The sequence below is a fragment of the Octopus bimaculoides genome, chromosome 2 (assembly GCF_001194135.2).
Source record: "Octopus bimaculoides isolate UCB-OBI-ISO-001 chromosome 2, ASM119413v2, whole genome shotgun sequence".
Classification (NCBI taxonomy): Eukaryota; Metazoa; Mollusca; class Cephalopoda; order Octopoda; family Octopodidae; genus Octopus; species Octopus bimaculoides.
The window spans coordinates 162971152-162983948 of NC_068982.1; the positions used below are offsets into that span (position 1 = coordinate 162971152).

General features: G+C 36.4%; 1 protein-coding gene across 5 annotated transcripts in view; it reads left to right on the top strand.

Moving 5' to 3' along the window:
- The window catches only part of LOC106869811 (bromodomain-containing protein 3), a 94988-nt gene that overhangs the window by 32607 nt on the left and 49584 nt on the right, over nt 1-12797 (top strand). For all 5 annotated transcript variants that reach the window (XM_052965698.1, XM_052965696.1, XM_052965699.1 and 2 more), the window contains exon 3: nt 10475-10639. In XM_052965698.1, the coding sequence (XP_052821658.1) occupies nt 10475-10639 (165 nt within the window). The remainder of the gene's footprint in view (nt 1-10474; nt 10640-12797) is intronic.

A 12797-nucleotide genomic window follows, 5' to 3' on the forward strand; every position in this document is an offset into this window, starting at 1 on the left:
GTGCGGGTGGCACATGAGATGCACCATTTTGAGCGTGGCCGTTGCCAGTACCGCCTGACTGGCCTTGTAGGGTTTTCGAGCGAGATCGTTGCCAGTGCCCCTGGACTGGCTCTTGTGCAGGTGGCACATAAAAGACACCATTTCGAGCGTGGCCGTTTTCGAGTGGTTGGCGTTAGGAAGGGCATCCAGCTGTAGAAACTCTGCCAAATTTAGATTGGAGCCTGGTGTTGCCATCCGGTTTCACCAGTCCTCAGTCAAATCGTCCAACCCATGCTGGCATGGAAAGCGGACATTAAACGATGATGATATACACATAAATATGTAATATACACAGTATTGAAATATGGTAGTAATTGTTTCATGCAGTTGAAACAATAATTTTTATTAAGGGATCTTTATATGGCAAGTTACTTGGTGACTGAAACAAATCATAGGATTAAAGATAGGTATGTTGTTTGTGTGTATATGTATGGATATATATCTGTGTATATATGGATATATATATATATATATATAATGCTTTTTAGAAATTGTCAGACTTTCAGGAGAGATATTTATTAATTTAAAAAAGGACAAAACTAATCTCCTTCAGAGTAGGGTTCTCTGACTTCAGTGTGCTTGTTGTAGCACTATGGCCACTTTGTGAAGACCTCTTGAGGGTCCTCCAAATTGAAGGTGTCCAGGACCTTTGTCACAGCCTTTGTCTTCAAAATAATTATCCCTGAGGTTTTCCTCCAGCTTGGGAAACAACCAAGTGTCACAGGGCACAAGGTCTGGACAGAAGGGTGGGTGAGAGAGAGTGTTGATACCTATCTCTGTCAAGTAGTTGGTTAGTAGGACACTTGTCACTGAGCACCCTCAATCTTTGTTCAGATCTGCATGAATAATTCTGTGTACATATGTGATCTTCATCCAGAAAATTGCAAATTTTCTTAACCAGTTCTGATGTCCCTCTCCCTCCCACACTTCTTTCACCTCCTCTCTGCTATTCTTTAACCTCTATTACCAGTGAAAAAGGTATTCCATAAGCAGTCAGGAGCATTTCCTAAGTTTCTGTAGCAGTTATGTCCATTTTAACACAACTTTATTGCATTATTTCAAAAGTCCCAACTGCATTCTGCAAACTAGTCAGCTATGGCAAGCAGTGTTTAGTTGGGTTCTGTTCAAAGTGTTGTTGCGGCTGTCTCCTTCAATCTGGAATGACCAGTTGGCAGATCAGCGTATTGGATTTATAGTAATGATATACTAAAATTACAGTAATCTAGGACAGTTATAACAGCTGTCATATATATAGTACAGGGTGTTCAGGCTAAATTTTACATTTTGCAGCAGTAATAATAATATTAGCATTTTGACACTAGGTGCAAATAATAGTGATACAGGTAACTGTTTTTCAATATTCAGATAGCTTCTAGTCCTCATTGTTGGCCAACTTTTTTCTCAACTACAATTTTTATTTTCATGCTCTCCAACACCATTGACTGTTCACTATGTCAAGCTGTCCCATAAAGGAGAGCCATTAAAAAAATCGTCAAATTTAGCCTAAATAACTTGTTTGTCCACTGGCGTAACATATCTACATTTATATATTTGTAATTGAATAAGCTATGAGTTTGAGAATATGTATTTTAATGTAAGAATAAAGAATGTTTTATTCCTTTTATTTGTGTGTAAACAGAAATTATCCTTTAAGTGGTGAGTATGTGTGCGCACAACTTGATAAGAAGGATGGGGCATGCAAACCACTGAAAACATCTGTTGGGATGTGTCTTCCATATCTTTGTGTGTGCATGCAAGAGTGACTATTTGCTATTAAGGTAGCTGACACCTGATGCATAGACAAAATTTGGCAGAAAACAGAATTTCGGAATGATAAAAATAAAAAAATAGAAATGTGTCTGGGTTTACTTATCTAAATAGCTGATGGAATAAGTATACTTTAAGAACCATAGAGCATGAGTGAAGAACAAGGCGGAAAAGTCCTTTTGCTGATATAGAAACTGATAACAAGTCAGTTATTTATTATTGAACCTGAAAATTTAAAATCTGTCATTTTTCTGTTCTTTTTTCATCTTTGACCAATAATTCTTGCTGGTGATTTGTTTTGTTTGTAATATGCAAATGTGATCCAGCAACTTCACCCAACTTGATGTATATTCCTGATAATTCACATTCTTTCAGAAAATGTCTTTTATATGTGATTCTGATGAGTTTTACTTCACTTCTGTCCTTTTAATGGCACCTGGTGAATAATCAATATTATTGCATAATATGGCAACATTGAGATTGATTTCAGATGAAACAATTGAAAATTGATGTACCAAGTGAACCTGTTCACATTGTCTTTGTAATTATATGCATATTTGTTTGTGCATGTGTACATATGTTTATGTATGTTCATATGTGTAAGTGTGCATGTATATATGTATGCATACAGTGTATATATGTATGTGATATACACATGTTAAAGAGGGCATCCATCCATAGAAATAATACCAAAGCAGAGCTTGGTGCAGTCTTCTGACTTACCAGCTCCAGTCAAACCATCCAACCCATGCCAGCGTGGAAAATGGACATTAAATGATGATGTGTATATTTATACAGCTCTATTCTCTGCTTGGGTATGGATTCTACAACTAGATACCCTTCCTAGCTCAAATTTCTTTACTAAGTGTATTGAGTGTTTGATTTGTATCAAGTGCTGAGATGTTAGGTGTAATATGGGGATGATAACTGGTGTCTTGCAGTAGAGGAAATACATGGCTACACCAGTTGCAAAAGGATAAGGAGAAGGTTGTAAAAATATGTTAGGTTACACTTTCTAGTTCTTGGGTGGGGTATAGAAGTGGTACAGATGATTGAATGAGTAAGCAAGAAGATAAAAGGAGAGTGAGAGATGTGTGCCTATGTGTATGCATGTGTTAATATGCCTGTGTGTGTTTGTATATGTATATATGGTTATGCATATAGACATGTCAGTACATGAATGTAGTGGGAGCATGTGCCTTAGTGGTTAGGGCATTACACATTATCATAACCCTTTTTTCCATGCTGGCATGGGTTGAGCTGCCTGACAGGAGCTGGATGCCCTAACATTAGCCACTTTACAGAGTGTACTGGGTGTTTTTACACAGCACTGGCATGGGTGCTTTTTATGTAGCACCCTTATACATACATATATATAGTTATATGCCTATGTATGCATGTATATATACGTGTGTGTGTGTATTCTTTTATGTATTTAAGCCAAAAGGCCATGGCCATGCTAGATGCTACTAGTATCATTACCTTTCATGGCCATTTTTATTTGGGTGGCTGCCCCCTTGAGTTTCTTACCATGATGTAGGTTCATCTGCGACCTTGGGCAACAGAATGTGTAGTTTGCTTCTTGAAGACTTCTACCCTTACTCCATGTAGATGTCCCAAGTCTTTTGGCAGGATATTAACAACTGTTGGTCTTTGAATCCCAAGCTCTTACAGTACCTGTCCTCACTATAGATGTGATGGGTCAGACCTTTAGAACAATACCCTGACATCTTGTTTAGTGGTTGATATCATTCTTGATGCCAAAGTTTAATGTTTACTCTTAGGATCTTCCATGTGTATGTCACCATATATCGCTTCTATAATTCCCAGTAGCTCAGGTCACAAATTGATACCATGAGGTAACCATAGATGACAGCTGAGGACAAATATCCTCCATAGGACCAGCATAGTTCCTTGTTCTATAATAGAGCTATGCCATGGTAAAAGATCTGAGAGGGTACCAAACTTAGGCATCAAGAGTTATACCAGACCCCTAACAGGATGCCATTGCACTGTTCTGAAAGTACCATCCATCTAGAGCAGTGATTCCCAATGTGGGTGGTATTGACCCCTGGGGCTGGTGGAAAGTTGAAGAAAAGTTGGGTGATAATGGAGTAGTGATTCATGTAAAAAAGTGGGGCGATAATGGGGTAGCAATTCATGTAAAAACAACTAAATAATGGGTTTCTTTAGGTTAAGTTATATTTGTGAAACACAGTTGCTTTGAATTTGCTTCAGAAAGAGGTCTATGTTTGTGATGGTTAGTTGGGGTGAGGGCGCTAGGAATGTGGCCTGGGTGTCAAGGGGACAGTAGTCCGAAAAAGTTTGGGAACCACTGATCTAGAATAAGGACCAAGTACTGCAGTAGCTAGGGATTCAAAAGCCTACAGATATTTAATGTCTTGCCAAAACACTCAAGAAGCATACATGAAATTAGGATGTTTTCAAAACGTATCTTGACTTTCTGCTGTCCAAGATCCCAGCTGAACCTACATCGTGGCAAGAAACTCAAATGAGGGCAGCCATTGAAATGGTAATGATACCAGAAGTGCCCCAGCATGGCACTGCCAGTATCATCAATACTGTGGTTGATTCGTTTGACTAAGCCTTTATAGGTGTACCTCAGCATTGTTGCAGTCCAAAGGCTGAAAGCAAAAGATAAAAAGTGCATGTTTATAAATGTATATATCATTTGATGTCTGCTTTTCATGCTGGTATAGGTTAATGAGAGTGGTTCTGAGTGAGGAAGGAGGTAACTGAGAAAGCTAGAGCGTGTTGTATGTGCCTATTCTGCTCTAAGTAATAGAGAAGTGATGGGTGTTAGGGGATGAAGGCAGAGGGGCAGAGAGGATGTGTGTAGGTATGGGACAGTTCCTCACAGGCAAGCATTAACCAAGGTGGTTTAGGATATCAATACTGGTGTGGGGGACTGGTCTTGAGTATACAGGGAGACGAGATCCAGATATCTTGGTCCTTTTATTTTATATGTATATGAATATATTTGAATGCGTGCTTTTGTGAAGTTGTAAAGTATAACCACTAATTTTCAGATATAGTCTGACATTTCCCTCCTATGGTGGTAACTCAGATATTGATTCAAATTTTAAAAGTGCACACTTGTTTGAGCCAACAGTTTGCTTGTAGGTGTTTTGTGTAAGATTAAAAAGAAGCAACTATTTGAAAAGACCTGGCACATATATAATATTTGTGGATGTGTGCACAAGTTTACATACACTCATTAACATTTTACAGAGTAATCTGATCAATGCTAAAAGTTTAATTCTAAATGATGTGCTAAAGGGTTGAAGATTGTAATATCTTAAGTAGGAACAATAGGTGAAAATATAAGTTACATCAAGTGCTCAAGAAGCTACTTAGACATTTTTTTGTGTGTGTGTGTTTGCATTGAAGATGAGCACAGTGATAATTACAAAAAAGAAAGACTTAGTTTATCTAACAATTTGCAGTAAAGTAAAAGCTGTTAAAGGCTGGTTTAAGAATCACTTGAATTCGCACAACAAAAAATTTATTAGTGAAACTGCTAGTGCTGATATATAGGTTGCAACTAATTCTAAACAGCTGAAAAAGTCAATGGTTAAAATAGTGTACACATCAGAACAATGTTGATGAAACTGCACTTTTCCAGAAGCTCATGCCTGCATGAAATTTTTCCTGGGATTTTTTTTTTTTTTTTTTTTCTGGAAGGAAATAACACTGATGATATGAAATTAAAGCCTCTATTTGTGTTTCGCTCCCCAAATCCAAGGCATTTCAAAGGTTATGCAAAGTTTCATCTACCTGAAATTTAGCATTCATTTAATAAGACATGGGTGACTAAAAGCCTTTCTAAGAGAAGTTTACAAACACCTTTTGCTCTGCTGTGAAAAGGCAGTCCTAGATGTAATATATGCATACATGTGTGTAGAGAGACATAAAGAAAGCACTCAGCACTTGCTGTAATAGTTGGCATTAGGTTGTCTAGCTATAGAAGCAATGCCAAAGCAGGCACTGGACAACAATGCATTCTTTGGAGCCATTGTAACCTGTCAAACTGTCCAACCCATGCCAGCATGGTACATGGACGTTAAGTTATGATTGTGCGTGTGTGATCATCTAGCATGTGTTTTCCATGCTGGCTTAGGTTGGACAGCTTGATAAGATTTGATGAGCCCTAGTGCTGGGCTGAGCTCCACCGTCAGCTTTGGCATAGTGTCTGTAACTGGGCTCTTCTTAATGCCAACCACTTTACAGTGTGCACTTGGTGCTTTTACGTGCCACCAGCACTAATGAGGTTGCCAAGTAACTTGAGGACCGAAATAAGAAAGAGGAGGCAGGGAAACCTGCAACTAAGTGGTGGAAGTATTTGAGAGGGAGAGGTGGCTTTATGGCAGGTGTTGAAAGGCTGAAGTATGATGTGAGGATTAGAACAGGTGTCTCACTATAGAGGGGATACATGGCAACTCTGCATTCTATAAGGGTGGGTGGGACTAGTTGGGAAGAAGATAGGGATGGAAGTGATGGGTAGCCAGGGTACATGATGAGCATAAAAAAAGGATACAGACTGTGGGAAAGGTGTTACTTTTTGTAAGAGTGTGATGGAAGAAGTATGAAGTGGTGAGTATGGTGAGAGTTGCTGAGGAAAGTAGATAGACCAGAGGTAGGGAGATGATGTGCATTGTGATGGCAGATATGGGGAAGTGTTGAAGAATGGTAGCAGATATATGAGGTAACTGAAGGAACAGAAAGATAATCAGTGAAAATAATGTGGGAAGGGAAAGGAGGCTAATATATTTGTATATATGTGCATCTATGTGTGTGTATCACACACAATGTATATTACTTTGCATGGTATTATACTGGTAAAGGTTGGTGACAGGAATGATATCCAACCATAGAAAATCTGCATTAAAAAATTTTGTTTGACCCATGAAAAGATGGGGAAGGGCACATTCAAGAACAATGAAGTGTATGTGTATTTTATGTAGTATATTTTGTGTGTGTGTACACATGTATTTATACATAAACTCAGTGTACACAATTGAAACAGCATGGAATTAAGATTGTCATCTTTGTTTTATACTAAATGTAAACACACTGTTAGAAGGCTTCTTTCTGCAGAATTATGAGATAAGATCTCTTCCTTGACATGTGTTAAAAATACAATGTAGAAGTTTAGATAGTGTGTATAAATGTTTATGCATATAATGTATGTGTGTTTAGAAAAAGTATTTTGGAACAGATTTGGTTACATAGAACACTGGTTCTAAAGTAACTCTTTATTCTTAGCCAGTTGGTTAAATATTTAAGCAACTAACTTATTTTAACTGTATACCTGTAATTTACATCCCCAAAAATGTACTACTTCATCATGTAAAATTCACATTTGTCAGAAAGGTGTGGAAAAAATATTGGTGGAGACATGGAATTGTATTTATGCTCTTTGATCAGACTTCATCCTTCATAGATATGTTTATCCCTATAGTGTTCAAACTGGCAAGATCCAGTCTCTCACACCTACCCAACAACGTCATTCTAAAAATAAACAATCATATCAAAGTCTCAAGGCTATGGGATAATGCATGATTAATTCAAAACAATGTGGATAAATTAGCATAACATTTGACAGTAATCTGAATGCTAAAAGGTCAAGTTTTTCACCAAATGAGTAAATGTGTAGTTACTGAAGCATGGAACAAACTACCTGCATCAGTTGTTAGTTGCTGAGGCATTGCATCTTTTAAAACTTCCATGCTTACTGAAATTTGCCAACATTACACCTGATATCCCCCCCTTCCATACACAGGCACACATGTATATCATGACTATGACTCATACACTGTTCACTTTCCTCATTTTTGTATATAATTCTATGTACTGTACATGCAACTGTGATGAGTTGTAGTGCACCTGTGCAGTATACACAATAATTTCATTATTATTATATAAAAATTATCTTTAAAAAAAATGAATACATATTTTCAAAAAATGTTTGTGTTCGCAGAGGAGAGAGTGTGTATGATAATTTGCAACAAGGTGATGAGTAAAACAAAATTAGGGTATCTTTAGTCCTTAAAGCCTTGCAAATTGCAAGATGTCATGAAAAACGAATCTAGTGCGTTCTGTGAAATGGTTGGCATTAGGAAGGGCATTCAGCCATAGAAAGTCTACCAAAACAGATATTTGAGTTCACTGGCTCATCAGCTCCTGTCAAACCTAACCTTTTGCCAACATGGAGAGCAGATGTGAAATGATTTTGATGGCGGAAGAATGACACTGAACAATGTCTGTTCATTAAAGTGGGATGCTTTTTTTTCTTTCTTCTTCTTTTGTATGCTCTTCTGTAGCAATGACTGGCAATGGTTAAAAATATAAATAGTTAAAGCTATTAGAGGATCGTTTAAACTGAGAAAGGGTATGTTGATTTAAGTAGGTTTAGTATTTAAACCAGCCATATTAGGTTCAAATATTCTACTTGTTTTAAGTTAACATTGGCCAGATTTGGCCTCACACCTATCCTAGAATATCATTCTAAAAGTAAACACTACGCTATATGCCTACTAGCCCCAAGATTCCGAGTTCGATTCCAGGCAGTGACCTGAATAATAATAATGACAATAATAGGAATTAGAACCCAGGTTCGAAATTTTCCCATGGCACCTGATGAAGGCCAGCCGAAACATTGTGTTAACAAGATACAAGATGAGGACAAATATCCGTGAAATGTAAATAATTGTATCTAAATCTCAAAGCTACAAGATAATGCAGGAGTAATTTAAAACAATGTCAATAAATGCACATTACATTTGACAGAATTATCTGAATGCTAAAGGGTTAAAATCTTTAGAAGTCTAACTGCAGTGTATTGGTCTTTGAAAATTACATGGGAATCATCTATATTAAAACTTACTATAAAAATTTCAATTTAATTTATGTTCCAAGCACCAGCTTAATACTGACAAAGTTATATAGAATTTTTCATTATTTTCAAAAGTGAATTGAAGCAAAGGGCATTATGTTTCAACAGAAATAGGGCAAAAAAAGAAAGGAAAGAAAATTTGTTTAAAATGCTTGATTCTACAATTAGATTTTTCTGAAAATTCATGTATTCAAATTATGGTGTTTCATTCAGTAGTGACTAGAAGAGCCTTCCATTCTGTTGAGGACTAACATGTATTAACTACAGTGGTGTTGAGATGCCTGAGAATTTAGGAAACAAAGCTAGGGAGTGTAGGCTTAAGTTCCTTGAATGACTGATCAAAATGATTCTCAGTTGCTGGTTGCACATACTCCAAAACAGACGACTATTTTGAAACATACTTTATTGCATTAATAAAAGAAGTTGCTAATTGAAATAAAAGGCATCTAGGGAAACTTCACACCAGAGTGGACAGATTTTGTTACACTTGTATACCAAGAAACTGATGGAAAATAATCCACACTGGTACATTGAAAAAGTTGTCGGTCTATGTTGAAGATTTGTGGGTCCAAGTGCATTTCATGCACTTTCGTATAAATAACACACAGGGCTTCTATACATTTTTTAGTGAAAAAAAAATTTAATCTACTAAAATAAATGTTTGCAAATTTGGCTACATAGTCTGTCCTGTTACCCCTTTCACTGATGATGATATATCAACTAGCCTCCCCCTCCCCGTGATGGGTGGGCATAGACCTCATTGGAAAAGACCAATTCAAACATTACAATGGCTAGGATACAAGATTTGCACCAGAAGAGTTTCAGTGTGTGCAAAACAACTAATAAATAGTATGAGCAGACATCTGCTTGCTTAGAACAGGAGTCACCAAACTATGGCCCACAGGCTGGATCCAGTCTGCCATTACACTAACTTTTGTGTTAATACCTGCAATGAGAGTTCATTTGCCTCTGGTATGGCATCAGTGTTTGGAACAACTTATGTCTGTGAGCAAACATTTTCAAAAATAAAGTATGTGAAGTCAGCACATCGAATGAAGTTGACTGATGAACATTTGAAAGCAATTCTCTTGATTGGATGCAGAATTTCTAAAGCAAATATTAATGAAATCTTAAGAGCTAAACACCAGTTTCACAAATCACACCAACCTTTTTTTGCTGCCTAGTTTGTGAGATTCGGATATGTGCACACTGGATGTGATATGACTATCTTATTGCTAACATCGCCTTCTTTGATAACTATTTGGTAAGTAAATATGTTGGTTGTCTATATTTGTTGTTTATTGACTGTATTGTACTGAACAAAATGGTAATGCAGCCCATGCTCATCATTCTCTTGGTTATCTGACCCACTGTGGAAAAAGTTTGGTGACTCCTGGCTTAGAACCTTGATTTTATGGAATGGTTGTCTTTATATCATCATTATAGGTATTATTTATGTTAGTTGGACTGGTCTCACATCTTGCTATTAGTCATTGTTGTTTACTATCTAGCACTTACTGCACCAGTTGATGTTATGCTTTCCTGGTGGGGAAGTGGGGATGGATTTAACAGTTTGAATGCTCTTCCTATCACTGTAATCAGAGGTACTGAATGCCTAAGCAGATTGCTTAAATATGGCTGGCATACATTTCTTCCATTTATTTAAAACTTGTCATATGATTATTTTTATTCTATATTTTTCACTTCTTTAGTATTGCTATCATGCTATTATATATTTACTTTCTTTTGTAGGTTAATCACCAGTCTGGTGATGCTTCGAACTCAAGCAAGCGTCAACCAGGACGACTTACAAATCAACTACAATATTTACTTAAAGTTGTAGTGAAAGCAGTTTGGAAACATCAGTTTGCCTGGCCTTTCCATCAGCCAGTTGATGCAGAGAAGCTTAACTTACCAGTAAATATATCTTTTTTTGTATTTGATAGCAACAAAAGCAAATTCTTTAAAAGGGCCTGTTGACAATTGAAAGTGCTTAAATTATAATATATTCTTTTAATCTGATTGTTTTATATTTTACTTAAAATTCTTAGCTTTTTAAGTATTTGAAATGTATCATTAAATACTGCCAGGATTTTGTAAATACAACCATATTGAAATAAGTTTGAAGACATGATAATGTGAGCCTACAGCAATCTCTTATCTCTTAGATTATTTCAGTATTATGTCTCTATTGTAATGTGAGATAATACTTTCAGTTTGAAAGAAGTCTGTCCTATATATATATATATGTATTCCTTATGCATTCCAAAACCGAGTTACTGATTTTGACGTATGGGGTATCAAAAGATTCAGTACTATGTGCTAAACACAAATTGTCGTTTCTGTAAAGGTTTAAAATTTTCAAATGAAACATGGTATGTGCTGCTCAGACAGTCAGGTAACATTGCCAGCACTACCAGCTCCTTCTCAACCTCTTATGGATCTTCTAGAGGGCAGTCAAAGGATTTTATGAACAATATCAGACAATACAACTCTGCATTTCAAATGACATCATTTACTGCATCTAAGAAGATAGTTAAACATGAATTTACGCCGACGTCAAAGTTCATGGGCAAGTCTATCACCTCATTGCTTCTCTATTACCCACAAATGAATAACCACAGCCCCTCCAAATTTACTTTATGAGTGATGTAGGACAACAAACCCGAAGGTAGTGTCAAAATTTCAGATGATGGGTCATGTTAGATACAGCGCTGACTGCTGCAAAAGAGAGTATATCCACTGACAACTTTTCGTTGCATTTAAAAATCACATAACCCACCACCCCTAATTTTCCATGATAGGTTAGGGCCTGAAATACTCCAGACAGGTGCATAGCATGTTGCTTAGTCAAATTAGCTGGTCATTTACTCCATAAATGTTTTGTCAATGCTGCACTTTCTATATCACCTGTTTCAACATAACTGTAATATATTATATACAAACTATGCCATTTTAATCCCAAGCAACACTGAGTATCTCTGCTAGTAAGCAAAATAAAATCAGTGCATGAGAAATACATGTACAGAGAGAGAGTGATAAAGAGTGTGATAAATAAGAGATAGACTGGTGGTGATAGTAAGAGAAGTTGTCAAGCTAAAAGTTATTTCTTGTGGCAAATTATATTTTTTGTTACTTATGAATGACCTTCTCTTTGGATTGCAGGTTTCGAAAATCAAATTCATTTTTCTTGAGGACACTGTTTTAGAGCCTTTTGGGGGCTAAACTCACATACACATAACCACGTACACTCACATTCATATAGTATATAACACATACACCCACAGTATATAGTGTTTTTTTTTTATGCAATGTACTAAATGTATGTGTGTGTGTGTGTATATATATATATATATATATTTATTTATGGTAATATTACAGTTTATATGAAACTTTGTAATCCTTTACAAAACTTTTTATTTTAATGTTTACTTTCTTTTACAATTCTGACAAACAATCACTGATGTACATATCTGTTCATAAAAAAAAAACTCACTCCATCTTGCAGTTATGACATTTAAGTGGACAATTACAAAGATATTTGAAATTGATGTTGGCTAGGTTGAGGTTGAAAATGCTGAATTTGAAGTGGAAGCTCTACATATAAATGTGTGTGTGTGTACACACACACACACACACACACACACACACATGTATATATTAAATACACATATACAAATGTTTATATTTGTGTATTTTAAGTTGCAAAAGATCCTCTTCGGCTGAGTGGAACAATAGTAGAAAGAGATGTAGTTTTATTCTAGCTAATGCGAGGTTGAGGAGTAATGAAAGAAGGTATTTTTCTGTAGTGGAACTGCATGGCTACTCACATTGTAGAAGAGCAGAATAAAGCTGGAGAAAGATATCAAAATAGTGTTCACAAGGTGTCAGGGTACCCTCGAGGTACAAGAAGGTGAATAGGAATGGTAGCAAACAGTAAAAATATATGGATTAAAAAAAAATAAAGAATGTATGTGAATGGTTAGATAGGGGGGGGGGACAAGATATCATCATCATCGTTTAACGTCCGCTTTCCATGCTAGCATGGGTTGGACAATTTGACTGAGGACTGGTG